The sequence below is a fragment of the Rhipicephalus microplus genome, chromosome 4 (assembly GCF_043290135.1).
Source record: "Rhipicephalus microplus isolate Deutch F79 chromosome 4, USDA_Rmic, whole genome shotgun sequence".
In the NCBI taxonomy this organism is placed as follows: Eukaryota; Metazoa; Arthropoda; class Arachnida; order Ixodida; family Ixodidae; genus Rhipicephalus; species Rhipicephalus microplus.
Window position 1 is genome coordinate 132,184,673 of NC_134703.1, and position 24,295 is coordinate 132,208,967.

Sequence of the window (24,295 nt, forward strand, 5' to 3'; positions counted from 1 at the left end):
TACTTGTCTTCACTGCAGTTTTTAAATGCGATCTGACTGGCGATTCTGCCCCATTTTTCATGGAAAACAATTTTTGTGGCTCTATGATGCGGAAGAAAGAGTTCTCGCTCGTTCTTTTTATAACATGAAAATAGCGGAAGAAATGATGCATATACATAAGGTTTTCATCTCTAAAGAACAAAGTACTGGTGAGACACTGCCCAAAATGTCACGTGTAGTCGGCACAGCCGCTGTTGTGCCTCGCCCAAGTTCCACGTGGTCTTCGCGGCCTGCTGGCACCTGGCAGCTGTTGATGAGTCAACCCTGCACCGGGACGGCGACGGACGCGGACAATCGGGAAAAACCACGTCGCCGGCTCCTCTTGACACAAAAGTCGTTGGCCAAGCTTTTGTCAGCCGCCGAGAGCAACACTCCGAAGCAGCATCGACCCAGCAGCTGTACGGGGTATTCTGCCTTGCTTGAGTCAACCTGGCTGCATCAGGGAGCGACTTTGCGCATGGGATTCCACGTCATCTCACTGTGGTGCCACGCTGGCGCGTGGGGTCTCCCTCACCAAACAGCGAACTGGGCATGCCTTGCCCCCTTTCCTAGGTTCAGAGGGAGGCGGTGTTTGGCTTTCCCTCTTCGGGGACGGAGAGGAAGACGACGATCTCATTGGAGTATCCTGCGCATAAATTTTCTTTGCAAGGGATCTTGGGAAGACGGACGATGTATAAAAACGCTAGCGCAGAGGCGCTCGTGTGTGATTCTCTTTTCATGTTGTACCACGCTACCATGTAAATACTGTATATAAACATTTTTTTTCTCCTTCTCCGGCTTCTCTACTCGTCCTCTCCGGGGACTCGGATGGCCCGAGTCCGCACCACGCTACCCAAAGGCGCAACAGTGGCTGGCAGCTTATGGGATTCGCCTGCGTCGGCTGCATCGAAGTGGTGAGTGCCGCGTGTTTGCTCTTCTTTTCGCCAGACTCGTTAGCGCAGATGGTCGGTAACGTGGTAGGGTGATTTTGGTAAATTTTGATTCGCAGACCAAGAATTGGGTGGCTCGTGGGCAAAATTACCTTAGAAGAGAAACGGTGTGCATATCTAAGATGGAGAAGTTTAAGGTCCAAGAACTCCTCGAAATTTGTCAGGAGCTGAATATTTCGGTCGGCTCGGTTAAAAGAAAACAACAAATTTTGGAGCACTTGGGAAAAGAGGAAGTGAGTTTAGAAGAGGCCATTGAGGCCAGAGAAACCATTTTGGCAAAGAAAGAGGAGCGTGAGCGCTTAGCCCGTGAACAGAGAGAGGAGGAAATAAGGAGGGATCGCGAGGATAAAGAACATGAAATCCGTCTGAAAGAACTGGAGCTTCGTATGTCCGTGGGAAATCGAAATTCAGGGGGTGGAGAATCAAAGATAAAGGATCTAATCCACACCTTCAAGGCGGGTGACGACATTGCACTATACCTCGTGCATTTTGAGCGAGCATGCGAAAATGCAGGGTTTAGCAGGGAGACTTGGCCACAAAAACTGATATGCGTACTACCAGGCGAAGTGTCCGATGTTATCGCAAGAATGAATAAAGAGGACTCCGAGGTGTATGACAGGGTAAAGGCTGCATTGCTACGAAAATGTCGCCTATCGACAGAGGCTTTCCGCCTGCGGTTCAGGCACTCTAAGAGGGGCAACGAATCTCATTCAGACTATGCCTACCAAATTAGAGCCAACTTTGAAGAGTGGCTCAAAAGCGCGCAAGTCTATGGCAACCATGACAAGGTCATTGAGTTGATGGTACTTGAGCAGTTTTACCGGGGAATTCCCGAGGAGGTAAGGCTTTGGGTGCAGGATAGGATGAAAGACGTAGACATGAACAGGGCAGCAGAACTCGCCGAAGATTACTGCTCACGCCGTAGTCTCCGCAGTACACCACGAACTTCGGAAAAAAATGAAAAGGTAGAAAGCTGGTCGGGAAACCAGGGACGCAAGAGGTTTGCAAGAAATAACTGGAAACCCGAGAATTCCAAGTTATTAGACAGTCAGCAGGGAAAGGACAGTGAGGGGACTAAGGCGGCACCTTCATCAGGTTCAAAGGCGCCTGGTGACATAGCGCATGCGTTAGAAGCGCGGAAGCCAGTTGTTTGCTACAGCTGCGGAGAAAAGGGCCACATGGCCAGGAGCTGTAAGAGGCACATGGCATTTGCCACAATTCAGGAGTCAGAGGATAGCTTAAAGCTGTTGAAGCCTTACATGAGGACACTCTCAGTGAACGGCCGAATGTGTAGGGTATTGAGGGACTCGGCGGCCACAATGGATGTAGCGCATCCAAGTTGCGTATCTTCCGAAGACTATATAGGAGAGTGTGCCTGGATTCGGCAAGTGGCAGAAAAGCAAAGCGTCTGCCTACCGATAGCGAGGGTTGTAATCGAGGGCCCTTTCGGCCAATTGTGTACGGAAGCAGCAATTTCAGCCAACCTTCCGGAGCACTTCCCTTACCTATTTTCAAATAAGTCTGAGGAAATGTTAAAAACACGTGGAGAATCATTTGCCACCGAAATAGCTTGCATGGCCCTTACCCGTTCGAAGGCGCGCGAGCTGACGCAACAGCTGAGCAGCTCACCCTCTGGGGAACAGACGTCCGAGGGCAGTGTAGGAAAACCTGAGGTAGTTGCGACGGAAAATGAGTCTGCCATGCGAGTTGTCGAGACGGAAACTGGGGCTATGGTCGACAACAGCGAGGAAATATCTCTAACGCCCGAAAACGAGGACTTGGTGACAGGCTCGGTGTTAACACCCGCGTCCACCAGTTGGTGTCAGCTAGCCAGAACCGACCGTGCAACGCTAGTGGTCGATCAAAAGGCGGATCTCGCACTCTCTATACTGCTAGATGCCATACATAAGGAAGGTAACTCTAGGAAGAACGTTTCGTTCTACACCCAAAACGAGGTGTTGCATCGCAGGTATGAGAACGCTAAAGGGCGGGTCTACAACCAAGTGGTAGTTCCACTAAAATACCGGCGGAACATTCTCGACCTGGCCCACAGCAACGCCTGGGCGGGCCACTTAGGTATAAAGAAAACGAAAGCTAAGCTGGCTCAGGAGTTCTACTGGCCCGGGTGCTGGAAGGATGTAGAGATGTTTGTCCGTGAATGCGACACTTGTCAGCGGATAGGAAAATCAACAGACAAATGGAAGGCACCAATGAAACTAGTGCCAATAGTCACAGAACCCTTCCGTCGGCTCGTGATTGACATCGTGGGGCCTCTGCCTCCATCTAAATCAGGATATCGGTACGTCCTGACCGCGCTGTGCGTTGCCACCAAGTTCCCGGAGGCAATCGCACTGAAAGAGTTGAGTTCAGTATGCGTGGTGGACGCATTGTTGTCTATTTTTTCTCGGGTGGGTTTTCCCTCGGAGATACAGTGTGACAACGGAAGTGTGTTCACAAGCTGCCTTACGACTACATTCCTAGAACGCTGCGGGATAAAAATCGCGCATAGCTCTATTCACCATCCACAGTCGAACCCTGTGGAACGCATGCACTCGGTCATGAAACGCGTTTTGCGAGCTTTGTGCTTTGAGCATAAAAGTGACTGGGAGGGGTGTATACCAGCTGCGATGTTTTCTCTGAGGTCGGCCCCACACGAGAGTACGGGTTTTAGTCCGGCTGAACTTGTCTACGGCAGGAACTTGAGAGGTCCGCTGCACTTGATACGAGAGTCATGGACTGGATATGGGGAGGACCCTAATGTGGTTTCCTATGTACTGGATTTATTGGGGCGACTGGGGACTACACGCGAAGTGGTGGAGAGCAACATGCGCGCAGCACAGGCGCTTTCCAAGGCCCGTTACGATAAGTCAGCTCGAAAGCGAGTCTTTAGAGTGGGCGATGAGGTGATGCTGTTGTGCCCTTCAAGAAAAAACAAGCTGGACGTACAATGGGAGGGACCAGCGACAGTGATGTCAGTGCTTTCAGACACCAACTACGAGGTAAAGTGGGGCCGGAAATGCCCCAAAGTGTATCACAGTAACCTAATGAAACCCTACATGCGACGAAAAGCAGTAGTAAACCTTGCACTCAATGTTCCTGAGGATGAGGGCGCGGAAATCCTTTGTCTTTCCGATGGCACGGTCAGCAGCACATTGTCAGATAGGGTAGACACAGGGAACACCCTAAGTAAGGCTCAAGAGGAAGATTTAGAGCTTTTAGTACAGGAATTCGCTACCGTTTTCTCCGAGAAGCCAGGCAAAACGGATGTGATTAAGCACGACATTGAGCTGACGGTTAACAAGCCGATCAGCTGTAAGCCGTATCGGGTGTCACCTAGACAGAGAGAGATACTAGAGGCCGAAATTCGCCGCATGATCAACCTAGGTGTTATCATCGAAGCAGACAGTGATTTCACCTCGCCTTTGATTTTGGTTGAGATTCCGGGCCGTGATCCAAGGCCATGCGTGGACTATCGCCGCCTGAACTCTGTAACAGTCGACCAGACTTACCCTATTCCTAACATTGAAGAGAGGGTAGAGACAGTGTCTAAGGCGAAATACATTTCTACGTTAGACCTTGTCAGGGGGTATTGGCAGGTCCCTTTGACAGAGCGCGCGAGTCGATACGCTGCTTTTATCTCACCCCTGGGCACTTTTCGTCCTTTGATGATGAGCTTTGGGCTCAAGAACGCGCCGTATTGTTTCAGCCGCCTGATGGATAAGGTTCTCCACGGGCTCGAGAAATTTGCGCTGCCTTACCTAGACGATGTGGCGATATTTTCGGACAAATGGGAAGACCATGTTGAACACCTTCGGATGGTTTTGGAACGGATCAAAAATGCAGGTCTTACGGTAAAGAGAGAGAAATGTCATTTGGGCTGTGCTGAAGTAAGCTATTTAGGGCACATTGTAGGAAATGGGCGTCGTCGACCGTCCGAACTCAAGGTAGCCGCGGTGGTCGGTTATCGTCGTCCCAGCACTAAGACCGAGATGAGAGCATTCCTCGGCCTCACAGGTTACTATCAGCATTACGTCCCGAATTACTCCGAGATTGCCAGCCCTTTGACAGATAGTTTACGCAAGACCGAACCTGTGAACATTCAATGGGACTCTAAAAAGGAAGACGCTTTTCAGAAGCTGAAGCACGCATTGAGTGAGAAACCCGTCTTGAGGGCACCGGATTTTGCAAAACCTTTCACTATTCAGTGTGATGCAAGCGAACGCGGTTTAGGAGCAGTGCTATGTCAGACGGACCAGAGTGGAGAGGAGCGGCCGGTTTTGTATTTGAGTCGCAAATTGAGCAGCAGGGAAGAGGCTTATAGCACTTCGGAAAAAGAATGTGCTTGCATTGTTTGGGCCGTACAAAAACTAGGCTGCTATGTTGCTGGCTCTAAGTTTATTATAGAAACTGATCACTCTCCACTAACCTGGTTACACCAAATGTCACCTAAGAATGGTCGTTTGCTCAGATGGAGCATAGCACTGCAGCAGCACAATTTCGAGGTGCGCTACAAGAGAGGTGGCCTTCATACAAATGCAGACGCCCTAAGTCGAGCGTTTTGACTCGTCAAAAGACGCGGAAGGTTTGTTTGATTTTTTTGTTTACCTTTACCTAGTTTATGTGTACTCTTTTTTTTTTTCAATGTGTTACAGTGAGGGCATAGAGAAATTTTTTACTGACTCCCTCGTTGTCCCGAGCTCTACAGTTTGCTTGTTTAGCTTGATTATAATGTTATCTCGATTCCAAATGGAATTACGTATGAAAGAGGTACTGGACACTTGTCCCGATTAGTATGCACATTGTTTCCTTGAGCTTAAGTTATTAAGATAAGATGTTTGCTTTGTAAAATCTGAGGCCTGGCGATGAGAGTGGCGTGCACGCGGTGCTTGTCGCATTGTGTGTGGCTGACAAAGGTCGTTTCTTGGAGCTTGTCACCCACTTTTCACCGAAGCGGGGCGCAGAGGCCAGCTCTTGGAGCATTCCAGTTTGACCAGGCCCTTCGAGAAAGCAAGAGCCTTGCCGGAACGTCGCCGACATCGACCCGGCCGAGCTGCATGGAACAACTCGACCTCCCGATGTATCATCTGGCGGCGGGGGTGCTGTTGTGCCTCGCCCAAGTTCCACGTGGTCTTCGCGGCCTGCTGGCACCTGGCAGCTGTTGATGAGTCAACCCTGCACCGGGACGGCGACGGACGCGGACAATCGGGAAAAACCACGTCGCCGGCTCCTCTTGACACAAAAGTCGTTGGCCAAGCTTTTGTCAGCCGCCGAGAGCAACACTCCGAAGCAGCATCGACCCAGCAGCTGTACGGGGTATTCTGCCTTGCTTGAGTCAACCTGGCTGCATCAGGGAGCGACTTTGCGCATGGGATTCCACGTCATCTCACTGTGGTGCCACGCTGGCGCGTGGGGTCTCCCTCACCAAACAGCGAACTGGGCATGCCTTGCCCCCTTTCCTAGGTTCAGAGGGAGGCGGTGTTTGGCTTTCCCTCTTCGGGGACGGAGAGGAAGACGACGATCTCATTGGAGTATCCTGCGCATAAATTTTCTTTGCAAGGGATCTTGGGAAGGCGGACGATGTATAAAAACGCTAGCGCAGAGGCGCTCGTGTGTGATTCTCTTTTCATGTTGTACCACGCTACCATGTAAATACTGTATATAAACATTTTTTTTTCTCCTTCTCCGGCTTCTCTACTCGTCCTCTCCGGGGACTCGGATGGCCCGAGTCCGCACCACGCTACCCAAAGGCGCAACACCGCAGACTCCGCAGTGTCGCGGAGGAACCGACATTGGGTCCGAAAACCATGGCTGCATTGCCAGACACAGTTGCCGCCCACCTCGAATAAATCAAGCGGACGCCGCGCGCTTAGTAACTTGTAAGCTCCGGACTGATGCTTCCATTTGCTTTAGATTCTTAAGCTTAGACAACACATGATTGATTGATTGATATGTGGGGTTTAACGTCCCAAAACCACTATATTCGTCGCCAATTGACTTATTTGTCCCCCGCTTGCGTGCTGCAGGGGTCCCGGCACGTGCGTTGCGGCTGTGCGGGAAGCACGTGGAACGGCCCTTACTGACTGTGTGTTTGTGTGTGTGCTGTGCTATCTTTGTCTCGCTTTCCTCTTCCTTTTTCAATCTCCCTTTCCCACGTGTAGGGAAACAAACCAGTTATCCTGCACTGGTTGACCTCTCTATCTTTCCTTATTTACCATTTATTCCACTCTGTAACGCATTAGAACGGTAAATAGCACTACATCTGAGCATCTGACACAATAACGTTGACAGCTTTGAATGATGCAACTCCAGGCGCTTCAAGCTATCTTATCTTTCACGCATATGAACACGCGTGAATGTCTGCGGGCAGTCCTCTACTTGAAAGAGCCAGAGCTTGGAGCACTTTTCCGTTTGCGAATTAATTCACAACTGCTTAGAAACGAGACTTCCTATATATAGGTGAGTATGCGTTCCGCAATATGCTCTAACGCGTGGCTTGCTTAACACAGCCTGGGGCAACGGCGCGTGAACGGGGGCGCAGAATGCGATTATGCGACGGCATCTGCGGTCTACCGCGCATGCGCGCGCGGAGGTATTTGGCGGGAACGGAGTGGCCGGACGCATAAAGATAAACAGAACGGTCGGCGCAGTTTCCGTGTCGCGCGGCAAACCTCTTCGATAAGATAGGATTTTCTTGTTGTTGTCGTTGTTTTCTTTTTTTTTTTTTTGACGTGGATCAGCGTGGAAGCTGCAATGCCTGTTATCTGCGTTACACGGTCCGGCTTGCAAAAAAAAAAAAGAAAAAAAACGTTGGACAAAATAACACCACTATCACTCACCAGACGTCGAAGCAGTTGATGCACAGCGTCTTTCACATATACGCATCCCGCTTGGAGTCGTACTTATAGGCGTGCGCGGGGTTTCCCTTTCTGTGGTGTGGGGAAGGGGGGGCGAAGGTTTATCGTAGAATTAGTAAATATGCTACCCTTAGGTCAAGGTGGCATTACAGTACTTCTAGTTAATCGCAGCAACACCTCCCGCACTTTAGGTCAACGTATAGGGCAGACTTTGCACCCTCTCCCTCTTGTAATGCGACGAAGCGGCGCCCCCCCCCTTCCGTGCGCACACCTATGGTTATACAGTTCTTCAGTTTTTGGTTCTTCAGGGTTAAATACACGCACCATCACCACGAAAACCCATCACCTCGAAAGCGTTCTCATTTCTAAACATTATATACACGCCTTATAACCACAAACGAATCACCGAGGGCATTGTCCCAAGTTTGGTCGTTGCTGCTACACGTAGCCAAGCTAAAAGCTCTAAAGCTGTCACAAATATCTGGCTGTTTTCACGCTATACCACAATTTTCCTTAAGGATAACAAAAGTGTTTATTTTAGGGGCGAAGCTCCTCAAGCCGTGGGTAGTGCGTCCGCGATGAATGTAGTAGGTAGTATTAGGTATGTAGGATGTATGTAGTAGTAGTAGTAGTAGGTAGTCACCTCTCATTTAGTTCTCTGAATATCCGCTGGATGGGAGTACTTGTATAAGATGAATATGATGAAAAGATGCGGTACTTGGCGTGACGGCCAGACGGACGGACACACGGGCAGACAGACATACAAGCAGACGCACGAATGGACGGACGCACGGACAAATGGACGCACGCATGGACGAACGGACGCGTGGATGGACGCACGGAGGAACGCACAGACGCACGCACGGACGGACGAAAGTAAGCACGAACGGACGGAACGCTTCGGCCCACTCATCATAATTCACTACGTGGATATGCTGTGATTTTTTATCGCCCCAAATCGAATAAAGTACCAGAAAGTGTTCGCCACAGACATTAATACATGCGTGCCACGACTTGCAAGCCGTATATACGGTCAGCACCGGTTCGCACCCCATACCTTACGTCACGTATGCGGTTCTCATCACAGCGCTCTCGGAGCAGATTAAGACACCATCCTTCGTTACTTCCGTTTCTCTGCGTTATCTACGTGCCAGTGCATTCAGGAGCCGTACGCGAATGCAGTGATGGGAAAAACGGCCGCAAAGAGGGCCGGCCGGCCGGTCATCTGCATGCGAGCCAACGGCTTTCCGTGCTATCTTTCGACTGGCACATGCACGCGTGGCCGCTGACGAAACCGCGACAAGCGCGTTGTGAAAACGACGTGTGGCGCATTAGCAGCGAGTGCTGACAGCGTTACGCAAACCGAGCAGGTCGCACGCATGCAGACACGCGGGCAGGCAGAACATCGAAGAACAGGCTTGGTTACTATATATAGAAACGCAGGCAGGCCTTCACGAAAGCGCCGGCAGCCATGAACGTGCGCTTACATACGTTCACTGTAGATAATACTCGATTACCACAAAGCGACGGAGGATGGACTGGGCAAGATGGTACATGCTGAACTGCCAGCGGGAAACACAAAGCGCAGATAAAAATAAAACGACGGCGCCAGCTGGTGACACAACTGACGCAAAGCAAGCTTGGAAGGCCAACGTATATCCGAATACTAATACTTCCACAGTAGAGCTTGTGATATCACAGTAAAGGATTTAGGTATAGATGGATTGACTGAGTTGTGGCAAGATGGCGCGACGCGCACGCTCGAGTTGGGCGCACTAAGGTGGTCGCCTCTTGCATTTCGTTGAACGCCGCTTCCAAGGTAGAGTATATACTCCAAAGAGTGTGGTCACTCCTGCGCGCGCGCGCTCATCAGACGCGTGATTCGGGAGGGCGCAAAGGTCACTTCGCTTGCTGCCGTGGCCGCGTTTGCGAAAGGAGCAAGCTGCTCACACACGATGAAGTAAGAATTGTGGCAGATGTTGGCGCTTTGTCCTGTGTATACGAGTGCGTTCGTTTCGTGCGTGTTTGCACTACGTGCGCGCTCGTCCTGTGTGTACGCTCATTTCGTTCCTGCCTTCTGCTTGAGGTGCGCGCTGCAAGTTTCGAGACGTGTGCCCTTCTTCACGTTATTTCGCCATTTGTTGTTGTTGCGTTCATTCCTTCACCTTCGTGGAGAAACGATGCACAATAGACGCTCAACTACCTCTGTGAAGACACGTTTCCCTTTCGTGTTATATCAATTTCTAGAAAGAGGAATCTACCCCCCCCCCCTTTTTTTTATCCTCTCTTTCTCCCTGCGCCCTCTCTTCCTTCCTTCTACAGATACAAGTTAAGACAAAGTTCGTTGTCTGTCTGTCTGTCTGTCTGTCTGTCTGTCTGTCTGTCTGTCTGTCTGTCTGTCTGTCTGTCTGTCTGTCTGTCTGTCTGTCTGTCTGTCTGTCAAGAACGTTGACATACGCAGGACAATATGCCCTAACTAAAGTGATTACTGGCCTCTGTATGCGATGGCGCTGTAGGTATTGCACCGAACTATGTAACGCATCTATCGTCAGCCAATGCAGTGTCTATTGTGGACCTTCGAAACGACGTCTATAGACGTAAAACAATGAAGAGCTAGGCAATTGTTACTACTAAGAGTGCACTAGATGTGTGGCCGCATGCATCGACGACGTGTTCACTAAATACCTTCCAAAGAAATAGTATACCTGTTAGTCTTCCCTATTTGTCTTGGCTTGTCTTATATGGGCCACACCTTTTGAGATATATGTTACCTCTACCTTGCTGAGTCACGCCGCCTACAATACTCCGGAGTGAATATATAGTTATTATTCGAAAAGAGTTAACGCGTATCTTTCTATTACGTTTTAAAAGTGAGGGCTGACGAAAAGGAGTAAAAGAACCACCTCCTTTTCTTACAGTGCACAGATTCTTTGCAGATCCTAAATGGATCGCATAGTCTTCACTATAGAAGTTATGCAACAACTGGTTCTTCAGACCGCGCTTTTGTTAAACGGTAACGCTCACGACGAATTGAAACACGTCATCCAACATGACGTCGGAAAGAAGAGCCCAGTTTCATTTTAATTAGCAACGGCCACGCGGTGTTTACAGACAACGCGCGTGTCCTCCTCTCCACGCAGGAGCGTGGCACGTGCTTTGCGCGAGAACCGACCAACCGCCGGGCAACGGCAAGAGACTCACCGGTGCTGACGGGCACGTACGGCGGCGGTCCGTGCGCCTCGGCCGCGGCGGCCGCCCTGAGGCCGTAGCCGTCCGAGTACGCCGCGGCGAAGGCATCGCTGCGGGGCGGCGGCGGCGGCGGCGCCGGGTGCGGCGGTGGAGGCGGAGGCGGAACGACGCGGTGCTGCTGCTGCTGCTGCTCTTCGGCCGCTTGGAGGTACGCGGCCGCGCTGGGCTCGACGACGCGGGCCGCCTGCGGCGCCGGGTACGCGGCCGCCGTGGGGTACGGGCACCAGGCCTGCGAGTAGGCTTGGCACGCGTCGGCGGCGGCCGTCGGGCCCAGCTCGTAGCCCTTGGCGGCCGCGGGCCACAGGTTGAACGGCTTGCGGTCGGCGGCCGCGGGGTAGAAGTAGCTGGCCGAGTCGCGCACTCCTTGCTGGTAGTGGTGCGGCGCCTCGAAGGCGGCCTCGGCGCCGGGCCAGGGCGAGGCCCAGGGCGACTGTCGGATGACGCCGCCGGCGGCCATCGGGTCGGCGGAGCAGTCGGCCTGGCCGTACGAGAGCCGCTTGGCCGGGATGTGCAGCGGCTGGGGCGCCTCGAGGCTCGAGCGGCTCTCCTCGTAGAGGCCGCCGTTCATCGCCGCGCTTACGGCACCGAGCTGGGGCGCACCTGCACGGCCGAGCAAGTACGAGGTCAGTGGGCACACGGGAATCACACGGGACCTTTCATATATACTACAACAGTTCGGGCACGGCACAATTATAGTTGGCTATGTCATGCACCGCAACGACCAACAAGTCTTGTGGAACGTAGTTTCTTCATCACGTAGTAGGACGCGACACAGAAATCGACACAGAGGATAAACATGGATTTCTAACTGTGTCCCACTCTATTACACACCGAAAAACCCATGTTCTACGATGCCAGCCCCGAACCATAGTCGACCACAGTCTCTTAATCGAGAATCTGTTCAACGCTCAGCAGAGATTTTAGTCGTGTCATATAAAAGCCATTATAAGCAGTAAGCACAGACAGAGAGAAAAAAAAAAGCTAAGCATACCGGCCGAGGTACAAGTCAGTATGAACGGGCATCACGAACTTTTCTGTCTGACTTATCGGTTTCTCTTCATTTGTGTGCGTTTTGAAACGCCTAATTTTGTTCCGAGATAAATCTCTGAGAACTAAATCACAACTTCCTTTCGTTGTAAGCACGAAACATAAGGCGTCACGCTAAGACTTATTATGCGAAAAGAAAAATTGTATGCCCGCATTTTTCAGACTTTGAAATCGTGACTGCACAGTGTAAACAGTGTCGGCAGGCTGGCGAAAAAACGAGAGAGGTGTAAAATTGGTGAGCAGCTCTTTCGCGTGAGTCACTTCTCGCAGATGATGCGTTCCCCACAACGTCTCACTGGTGGCCAGTTCTTCTTAGATGGTAAATCGCGGTTTTTTTTTACTTTAACAACCCTCTCATTACAATTAACCGTTGAACTGCGCCGCTACCGAGAACCCCCTCCTTCTTTATGTTGATCATGCTAAAGAATCTCATACGGAAATAAAACCGGAAAAATCCATCCTCTTTCACTGCACTGCGCCATCTTGAAGAAGTAAAAATCCAGTAGTAAGTCACCAGCAGTTGTATAGCCTGTCGTTGCTTGCCACAAACGATACCCTGGCGAAAATTCTCGCGCATTCGTTTCAGCTATGATTTAAGACGCAGACGGCGCACAATTGCCTCATTCGTCATAGGTTACGATTCTCATTAAAAAAAAATGAGGCGGCTAATAATAAATTCATGAGCGGGCGTGGCTTACACAACGCCGTCATAAACAGCTATGGAGCAGTCACTACATAAACACTGCTCGGAAGCGAACACATCGCACTGTTGACAGCCGCTGTAATGAGAGAGAAAGAAAGAGACGACTGGCGACAAAAGGGAGACAAGCGTATTTAACCGGCCCGACAAGGTCGTCATTTAACTGCCATTTATTCGCTCCGCTGATAACGTTTCCGCCGCTTCATGCAGGCATGGCCCGCGCGCCGAGCGAGAAGCGTCGGAAAAGCTCGACTTACAATATACACGCCTACGTCACACGCATGCGACGTTATCAAAGCCATATAATCGGGCACGACACGTTTTATGTCTTGTAACGGGAAGCGCGTAAAAAAAAAAAAAAACCGAATGGCGCAGCGCACTTGACGTTTTCCATGAGAGTCGCAGAACAGAGAACGAAACTATCAAAAGGGGAAACGCTGGTCGTTTGACCACCCGGCCGCTGTGCGAACGTAATGGGTGCTTTTAAAGATTGTTTCACGGCATTTCGCCAGGCGGAGATGCTTGCGTGTTGTGATTACGCCATGCCCAGAATGGCATCTTCGATAAGGCGTCCCATATACTCTCCGCAGATGGAGTGCATAGAGTGTGACCCCAAGGAAATTATATATGCCGATTCGCACGTATACTCCATCAGGAAAAAAAAACTGATGTATGTGTGACCGATTTCATTCAGTCCTGGCTACGTCACGTGAAGAGGCACGTTTACACTCTTGCGAGTCCTACGACTCTGAAGAGAGTATACAAATGAGTACCAAAGAGCGTTGACATGTCCCTTTGAAGAGATTCCCATACGTGGCATATAAGGGCTCTCAAAAAGGGCCCTAATGTGTCTTTATTTCTTTTTTTTTTTGTAAAGGTGTACACGCAAAGAGCGATAGCGGAAAGACTGCACAACAGTACGTTATGTTGGGCTAGTTGGTCTCGTCTTTTTTTTTCTCTCTTTGTCAACTTTGCGCCACGTATTTCAGCCTAAAAAAGACTGCACAGTAGTTCTGAAACGCGCACGGCCGTCCAGCATATTTAAGTCAGTGTTTAAGCTTTCTCGAACTGACATTTTAAAGGCAGCAAAACGAGCGATCGCATATAACATTTAGGCGCTCCACATAAGCAGCACAGTAAGACATGGGAGATACCACGAAATTAAGGTTGCCGGAATACATATCGACCACACGAAGTTTCATTATAACGTGCAAACTACACCCTATCTAAACGTATTCGGCTGGTGAAATAACGTTATAAGATAATGTACAGCCTGTTTCATGACCGATCCTCCATGGTGGGTTGTGCAAGACATCTAATAAGAGCCAACCAACCAACCAACGTGTAGCGGGTGATAAATGTTTAACACAAATCACTTGTGCACTCCTTTTTTCTTCTTTTCTTTCTTTCTCTCTCTTTTCTTTGGTCATTGGCTGGTCCACTTGCGCTAATAAATTGTCCCTCATCGCGATTGGTTGGTATATGTACGCTCTATAACGCACCGCTACCGCATGCGGGTATTTCGTGAATACGCACACTGATCCTGCCATATATAGTCTCTTTAATAGTTAAACGCCGCTAAACCTCCTACCTCGCTTCTATCTTAACGACATTTGTTTGCCTTCTGTTTTACAGTTAACTCGTAGACGTCACGAATGAATTCCACCGGCTATACAGCAAGCGTGGCCCCAGCCCGAAGTAAGAGAGCTTCAACGGTGTATATAGCCACGTCTTCGCGCAGTTCACAAATCGCCTGTAGGCTTTGTATACATATAGGCGCTTCGCTATCTCATAGCCCGCTATGGTTTATCCGCCACTTATTATACTGCGTTCTATATACTAGAGTTGTTAGCTGTATTAGATGTCTATAATGTATGGCCTACACAGCGTACTTATGAGCGAATGTTAATATACCTCAGTAAAATAGAAGGTTTGCACCCCGAGCATAAGTAGGTTGGTGTCACGCCACACATCTCAGGGCCTTCAACAAGGCGACGTGCAATTGCCGAAACTTCTCTGATGTGGTCTGCCATATGTAATGTTGGGTATAACGAATGCGGCCTGCGGTCCACTGCCAAAGACCAGACAGAACAGTGCCTTGCCCTGCGAAGACGGTTCAGGACTGTTCTTCGAAACAAAGACTTTCAATGAGTGGTGACACATGGCCTGTTGCAGGGAATGGTCTCGTGCTGCAAGTGGTGCCAGCTAAGTGCGCCAGGCTGACATAACCCGCGGGCTATATGATATCATCTGGAGCACTACCACACAAAAGCAGCGCGAATAAATCGTTTAGAGCAACGCTAATTTTCCAGAACTCGTGGCGGCCAACGGGCAAGGTAAATTTAACAGGAACATTAAGACATGCATGCAAAAACGCTCCCACATACCCGTTGTTCACCGATGAGGATGTAACATGACGCGGATGACGTCACTACGTCTTCCCCTCCATGTTCTTATAACCTCCGGAAATTATCGATTAACAACCTTTGCGCCATTAACGTTGGCGTTTTTTACCTGTAGCTAATGAGTGGTCAACTACATACCACATTCATGCTCAGAATAGCACTTACACAGACGTATTCGACGCTCTATGATCCTAATAACTTGACGTCACGACACAGCTAAGAAATCTCACGTGTAAAAGTCCAAGATGACGCCAGCCGCGAATATAAAATGAGATCGTTGCAATGCCATGCTTGCATTTATTTATGTCATGCATGCCTGTGCAGTTTCACAGAAGGAAAAACTTCATTACTTGTGCGTAAACATGTGTTCATGTCAGGTTTGCAATTAAGAGGAAGAGATAAAGAGCAACTACAACGTAATCCTGGCCCCGGTAAATTAGATCTTCACTGTTAAAAAGGCGCGGGAGAAAGTAAAAAGTAAGTCAATTAAGCAACGACGTGTTCAGCAATGGTGTTATGTGGCATTGATGCATTGAGATTAATATGGCATGTACATTACAACCGCGAATCGCTTTCTGTATACTCAACTGCGTATAAATGATTATAGCTTACAAGGCCGGTGTATGCGCCCTAACATCGCATGCATTGTAGAAGACTCCCCGTGCTTCAGATGGACGTTTGCAGACACCTCAAACGCGCTAACGTCATGAATGACGTGTAGCGTCTGTGGTGAGCGTTTTTGGCATCTGTGCGCACAAACTGTTTTTCGAAGGCCGTTCCTTTTACGCTATACTGTAGGGGCAGCTAATTAGAGTCCATGTCAGTCGAGAGTTTCCCTGAGGAGAAAGTTTTGACCAGTCTGCATGCTGGCCATATCATTAGAGAGGGCAGGAGGCCAATGGATACGATAGAAAGGATTTGTGAATTCGCTTCGACGGTGCATGTTCCCATTATATATGTGCTTTACAAACACACACACTTTTGAAACTTTGAGTATCTCGCGTATTGAGAAGTGGACTGAATTACTATACCGTAGCGAATCCCAAAACATCGTTATCATATAATACCTGGCACTAAGTCTTTTCGCCTTTTTTTTTACAAATTTCGTCGAATATGTTTGACGCGCTCGTAATCTACCATTCGCCTATTAAGATCAATTTGAAGATCAATTATGATTTTCAGCAGTCGGTATGTCTCAGGTCATATGGAAGGAGTGATGATCTTAAGATAGTGTGGGGAGCGTGAGTGACCCCGCTCTTTTCTTGCACAAGGATGTAGGTGTACGACAAGCATGAACTATAGTAACTGTTAGCAGCAATGTTAATGTAACATCGTGAGGTTAACCTCCCACTTTAACTTTTTTATGTGCAAACGGGCTGAACCTGAGTCTTCATTAATGTCCGCCCGTTGTGTAGAGGGAGTCGAATCCTTTCTATAGCCATCTATATACTTGCGAAGCCCAACAGAGGTTGCCTAAGGCCGATCTGCATTGACGACCGATGCACTATCCATTTATGCATCTATCGTAAGTTATCTTCCAAAATGAATTGCGATACAGTCAACAAGTATCGGAGTGTCTTCTTTACACCCCCGTTATGCCACGAATAAAGTCAGTCTCAAATGTTTAGAGAACATGCTACACAAGAAACAGCTGAATATTTGCGCCATTTGAGCAGGCAGCCTCGAATTCAGATTACAAACTTGTTGCAAAAGGAGCTAGTAGCCTGTACTGTGTATTTCTATATCGAAAACTATCCGCAATCGCAGAGAACTACAAAGATTTCTGGTACTAGTAGTCTCTAAACCAGGGGTTTTTAGACACGCGGCCCACCAACGAGTCCCATGCGGCCCGCACATGACAGTCTTCGTACCACATGTCTCCCATGACTTTTCAAACGTCGTAGACATTGCTGAACGGTGCTCGCATCATTTCCTCGCCTATAGTGATTATAATGCTTTGTGTGCGGGTAAGCTATATAGAAGTTACTGGTCTTAAGATTTTTTTTTTTTCGCGAAGTACCCCAAGTGGTCACCCTCTGCTGAAACATAACCTCGAAATAAGCTTGAAGATCTGCACCTATAGATTTAAGTCATTGTGTAGATCGGTATCATGTGTTTCGCGACACCTAACGCCGAATCACCTCGGAGTAACCCATACATGCGAATGGAAGGGGCTCTTTCAACAGGCAACCATTCGATGAAATTTTGTACAAACTACACCCCCCCCCCCCCTTACTCACGGTCCCGACCCTTCGCGGTATTGAATTTAGTGACTGCGGCAGCTTATGTGAGTTCGAGACCGCTGCTCTAAACTCATGACGCCGACTAGAAACGCACGGGATGATCACAAGAATCAACGCCTAACCGAAGTGTGGCAGCTTGGGCTAGTTGGTATGGCATGGCGATAGTTATAGCGCGAGAACAAAACGCCGGCACAGTGTCCTTCTTGTCTCTGTGTCGGCGTTTTGTTCTCGCGCCATAACTATCGTCATGCCTAACCGAAGCACGACGACAACATTCCTCGAATGCGCGTAAACATCGCTCCTGCAAAACACCTCACGGCAAGAAACGCCGCGCGAATCGCACGTCACGTCGTTTAGAGAGGCAATAAAGAAGATAAAACGAAGGAAACACAGAACGAGCGTATAACGAGCGCCTTCGCACAACGACGCGGCACAGAACGTATAAGCGTGACAGTCGCGTTCTTTGTCGGGTTGCGCCAGAACGAGCCGCAAACGAGCGCGTTTCTTAAAGATACCCAGATAGATAGCCATCGCCGAGACGGAGCCAGACGGTCAGTTCCGGACGGGCCGGCCCTTTCCTGGTGGATTCGCGAGGTACGGCACAGCGCTAACCCTCGCGGCGAAACCGCTGCAAGGCAAGCGGCCAGGAAGGGAAGCCAACCAAAACAGAACACCAAGTAAAATATGCAGAAAATGAAGCACCGCTGCAAGACGGCGATGGATGCGAAGAAATATGAAGCAAATAAGAGCACATGTGATGAAATTTCCGAAAGACTGAGAGGCGCAAAGATTCGTGAAAGAACTGATGATGATGATGATGATGATGATGATGATGATGATGATGATGATGTGGTTTGTTACTGGCCACTCTAAAAGAACGGGAAGACTGGTATACTACACATTAAAGAGGGGGGGGGGGTGTACTTTGTGCTTTTGTACATGTGAGAGCACGTGTGTAGCACTCGATCCCTTCAGAGAGGTGCGTTGACTCTGTTTTGCACAGTCGTGGAACGCGCGACTTTCCAAAAGAGAGTCACTACGCGAAAGAGTGTCGTGTAGAGAGTCGAGTCTAGCACTCTCTTTAGGGGAGTCATGTATGGTGACTCTCTTATCGAAAGTCGTGCACGCGTCCCACGACTGTCCAAAAAAAGAGTGAACGCGCCTCTCTAAAGAAAGTGCTACACATGACTCACATGTACAAAAGCACAGCCACAGTTCTTATAGTGTAGACCGGCACTCGGCGCGGAAAGTCGTCTATGTCCGAGAAGCGTACTCGCAGGGATATTCGCGGTATATGCGGATAAGCTACAAGGAGTTGACAGCTGCGAAGTTCAAACAAACGAGAGATAGACAGAGTGCAGAAAGGTGTGACTGCTTGTGTATAGAGGGGGGTCAGATTTTGCTGGATATAACCAACATAGATACATCAGCGACTGTACATGTGGAAGCAGGACAACTACCTGAACGGATTTTTCATTTCATAGCTTTTATCTTTTAATGAATCAAAAGAAGGAAATAGATGCCTACTTTACATTCATGGCGAAATCGTACTACTCGTGTATTTTATGCAGTGATAGTCCAGCCTCGTCGCATGGCCAGGGGGGTTCGACGCGCACTGGTACACCATACAAGCACATTTAAAAAGACGCAGATTAATGCCATCTACCTAAATTCTTCGGCAAGCCGACAGCAATCTTTACGTAGGAAACGCGAGAGGCTTCATAATGATATTTAACGTCCCAAAACCACCATAGGACTATGAGAGACGCCGTAGTAGAGGGCTCCGGAAATTTCAACCACCTGGTGTTCTTTAACGTGCACCCTAATCTGAGCATACGGGCCTACAGCATTTCCGCCTCCATCGAAAATGCAGCCCCCGCAGCCGGGATTTGATCCCACGACCTGCGGGTCAGCAGCCGAGTACCTCAGCCTTCAGACCACCGCAGCGGGGCTGCGAGAGGCTTCAGTACAGCTTGAAAACTGCGTGTGTGTAGACAAAAACCCAAGTTGACGATGGAACATTAAGTAACCAAGCCGCTCGGGTCTGGTAATATAAAATTCTCAACATCGTGTGTCACCGGTTCGCACATTTACACGCGGGATGTTTCAGGAAAAAATAAACAAAACAAAATGCGAGAATTTCTTGAAATCGCGGGCGCCCAGAGAACTTCCATTCAACTTAATGAAACAGCAAGTCATGCTTCGATTCTGCCGTCTTTCTTTGCGCCGTATAGCTTCGATAACGGAAGAGTATTATTGCACGCTGTTACGAAGCCTGTATGAGTTAAGTGCCTGGAAGTATACTTCAACAAAAGCCTAAACAAGCTCCTCTTTTCTCGCGAAACCGCGCGCGTAAATCCACACCTCATGGACCATCAAAATTAAGCGTTAAACGAAGGTGTTAACACCGATAGGGCATCTGCGAAAAAAGACGCGTTTATTGCCTATCAAATAACTGTCTCTCTGTATATGCGTGTACGGGCCCGTACGTAATGGTCGCCATAAACAGCTCTTTGACTGGCTATACGAGTCGTTTGATGAATATACAGATAGTTATCCGGGTCGTTTCATTGAGTGGTGTATATAGACGTATGCGACGGCCATCGTTGCGCACACTACACGCTCTATATACATATCCCTTAGAGATTTCGCACTTCGTTGATAGAAAGCCGTTGTAACGCGCACGCACGCAAGTTTACCTTCGACAAGGGCCCGAAAAGAAGCGATGCGTTGATTCGGCTTGTAATAACTTAATCGACAACGTATCCTGAACGTGTTTATTTAGCCTGCATTTCAAGACGCCGAACGACTATAGGATCTTGCGATGAAAAAAAAAAAATCCGTAAACAGGGTTTGTGTGGTCGAGCTGAACTTCCGACGCGTGGCTTGTCTACGATAAGGCTGGAGTTCCAGCCTTGGAGAAGACAGATAAGGCTGGAGTTCCAGCCTTGGAGAAGACAAGTTCCAGCCTTGAACATGAGAGCTCCACTCGTTGAAACGCCGGCTCTAGCTCATAACACCTCTTGACGGATATTTTTCATTGCAAGCTTCCACCTTCTCTTTTCTGGCGTTGTTTGGATATACGCTATATGAAGTCACGTATAATACAATAGAAAAAAAAAAGCTTTTAAAAGTGAAGCTCCACGTTGGATTAATGCGGGTTGTCTAGAAATAATTGAGATGAGCTGGGAGATGTTTTTGTGTCTGCAATGCCAGTGGGCCATGTGGAGGAGCCAAGCTAATTAACCTACATATCAGAACACACAGGCCCTTATATACCGTATCTGTGCGGTCGCACTCCATATGGAGAGTTCGGCAACCGGGCCCGGAATTGACAAAGACTGTTCTTAGAGCAGCAAAAGCCATTAACGCGATATGCTTAGAATACAGAACCGACTCACAACGCCTGTTAGTCCACATACCTCTGTATACCTCTCCCTCATTAGATTCACAATACATTACTGCCTCGCTACAAACTGCAATATTCGCAAACTTCACTGTTTTACGCACACACTGTAATCGTCGCCAAATAATAGTGGAAGGTAAATACATGCACCATGTTTACAGCTCCGTGGCGACCTTGAATGCGTGCGATGTGCAGGCACATCGCGCGAATTTAGCGTATCCCAACAAAGCACCGGTGGGATTATTACGGTGGACAGACGGCATAGGGAGTAGTAACAAACGAGACCCCGATTATAACCGAGCTCTCGTCGATTGTGTAGAGAGACAGAAAAAAAAATAATGATCACCGGAAACCACGAAGCTCACCGGAATATGTACAGCTCATCCATGCTCGGGGGTCTGAACTTTTGCGAGGAAATTAATTCAACATCAGCACGGTGCTCAGAAAAAAAAAATGTGCCTCCTTTGTCTGCTCTGTTTTTGCGCGCTGCCGGTGGCCAATAAACTCCGCCCGGCTTTTTTTTTTAACGTTCGGTTTACATTTTTACGTATATGCAGGCTAACGGGCGCTCTTTTTCTCGTAAACAGGGTCATTAAACCACCGACCCTGCAGCTCGAACATGACGCGGAGGTCATGCTGGCATCGGGACGGGGTAGGAGAGGGGGGAGGGTCAAGACAGTTCGTCGAAACCTCCGGTGTAGCTCTAAATACCAGCCCTGCATGCGTGGCCCACAGACAAACGCTCTTCCGTTTTTTATTGACGCACACAGGGTACAAGTGCAGCGTTAACCCATATATGTCCAGTGTCCTACGTGTAGAACGGTGAGACTATCGAGTGCACCTCGAATGCTTTTTCTGTAAAAAAAGGTAGCACCACCTAAGGTGTGTTTATGATGCCCTGTCCTCCTCACATGCAAGTCTAGGCGATCACTAGGCTACAAATATCCGTGTGCTTGCAGCCACAAAATGACTATTCCACGTGCATGTAACTGAGCGCCATACCACGAAAAAAAATATATAAGTAACATAGAGTCAAGTTGTTCTCAATGCTGCTAATAGTTTTGTCGATCATTTGTCAGTTATTGGGGTGTGCAGCAACTTTCATATTACAGTGACAGACGCTAATGTTTTTAGAAATTAGTTTGTAAGTTTTCCCAAGTTTGGGCATATATGGGTTAACGACTACAATGCCGCGCGACACTGTTACTATCAGGCGGGCAGCGCTTAATGTACCATTCACTAATCGACTCGCGTGTACGCGCTATTAGTTACGAAATGGTTGATCTACAAGATGAGCCATATGAGGCATCCCGTGACGCATTAAACACGAGAAAAGTTTGCAAGAATCAACTTCCTGCGGCTACTGCAATATGTACTATAAGCTCGTCTCCAAACGAAACGCAAATATGTACCCCCCCCCCCCCTTATTATGTGTATATTGCATGGCGTAAATGCTCAACGAGAATGGGTACTTAAAAGCTCACGTATTTCGTACTGTCTTATTGCGACACGTATCTCACAACCGCGTCACGCGAACAAGGGGCAGTTAAAATGAGCTCGATCATTTTTTTAATTCTAGAGATGACGTCATGTAAAAAAATAAAATAAATCACTCCCTTCAAAACAGCAAGTACTTCGTTTTAAAGAAACACACACATCACTATGAAGTTCGTTGGCAGCCACCGGAATTCCACTGTCTGATGGCAATTACAGGTCACATTACCATAAATTTTGAATCGATTACGTAGGCGTGATTCGAAGGACGAAGGTGAACTGTATACAACTACCCCAACCATCCGTCCCTCTGAGGTGACATAGCAAGCTGTTGATTCTCTTCCAAGCAGCCACCCGTTAATGCAGCGTACAGCGCTGGTCAGCTGACAGCGACGTGAATTAATATAGAACGCGTCTTCAAACGTCGCTGCACTGAGGGGGACACACGTATTGCATACCATCTGCGGGCCACAGGTTTGTCCAAACGCTCTAGCAGAAATTACACCACATGCTCCCAGCTCCGACGAAACGAATAAATGAATACGGCAAACAAAATACGAGATGCGCGACACGAGTTCAGGAATGACGTTCCCGCTGTCAAAAAAAAAAAAAAAAACGGCCAGTATGGGTAATTTGGAAGCTTGCGGAGAGAAAAATCCGTAAAGGGGGATTGTGAGCTCGAGACACAACGTCGTTTACACAGCCTCTGTTTACGGATATTTTTCATCGTTCCCAATCGCGGGCATTTAGCATGTCGATATCACGGATGAAGGTAAAAAAATGATAAAAAAGATGAAAAAAAATATGTATGCGAATAGTGACAAGATAGATGAGGCTGTGCAACGAGCATGAACGACCATGTGACAGCGTGCTCTTTCTGTCGAACGGCGCGGGCCGAACCGGTGTCCTTCCCGCGTCTCGCGAGAGCAGCAAATAAAGCAGGAAGCGTCCGTTTTTATGGGGCGCGTATAAATTACAGCAGCTCAAGCCGTATAATGACGCCGACAGCGTGTATTTATCCGGGCAATCTTTAAAACCGCGCGGACGGTTCCCGCAGGGGCCGAGCAGGCGCTCGCGAGTGCAGAGCGCACGGCCGTAAAGGACCTACCGCTCTCGTAAATATCGGCCGGGCCGAACAGACCCCGTTCGACCTCGGCTCCGGACATCGTGCACGCCACCGTGCCGACGCTCGATCACTCGTGCACTGCCGCACACGGCGTATGTACTACGCAGCAAGCGATGCATGCTATAGAAACAGAGAGATAAGTGAAGAGTGAATAAGTGAAGTATAGTACTCACAAGGGTGCGCGACGATGCTGAGCTGGGACGGTTGGCAGCGGCTTTTTTGGGAAGTTTCGCGCGGCTGTGTCCAAACAAGTAGCGCAGAAGACGGTTTCGAGTCGATCTGGTTCGCAGGTTTTTTTTTTTTTTTTTCGCTACGGCTCCAAGAGGAAGAGGAACTCGACAGCGCCCGACGGGGTGTCACCACTTAAAATGTCGATCCCGTCCTTGAAGAACTCCGAGTGCCGATGAGGTACGGTGTGTGCAACTAATGGGCAGATGATGATAGATATTACACCGGTCTTTCCACCACCACGGGAGACGAAGCTTGTCGTCGTTGTAGCCACCAGATGAAGTAAAACGGAGGTTCTCCCTCTCACTTGTTGTTTCTCTCGGAAAAAACAACACACATACACGCGGCACGCCGTGTCCTCGCGCTGAGCACGCATCAGCCCATGGCTGGCACAATCGACGACGACGCCCAAGTGTCCAGCGGTGACGCGTTTCGACGGCGTCGCGACGCGCTGCTTCGACGTCGTTGCGGCTCCATGGCTCACGCGCACACACGGGTAGCCCAGCGCGCACGCACGTGCACTTCGGGGCGGTTGCCGGACTGCGGCCGGCACGGAGCGCGACTGCAGCGGCGAC

The 24,295-nt window shown here is 49.1% G+C and overlaps 1 protein-coding gene across 1 annotated transcript in view; it reads right to left on the reverse strand.

The window, feature by feature from the left end:
- Positions 1–23,816, reverse strand: part of LOC119171459 (uncharacterized) — an 81,651-nt gene extending 57,835 nt beyond the window's left edge. The window contains exons 1-2 of the mRNA XM_037422271.2: positions 23,666–23,816; positions 11,024–11,671 (exon numbers count right to left, since the gene is read on the reverse strand). Coding sequence (XP_037278168.1) covers positions 11,024–11,639 — 616 coding nt within the window. The 5' untranslated portion in view covers positions 11,640–11,671; positions 23,666–23,816. The remainder of the gene's footprint in view (positions 1–11,023; positions 11,672–23,665) is intronic.
- Positions 23,817–24,295: the final 479 nt, after the last annotated feature.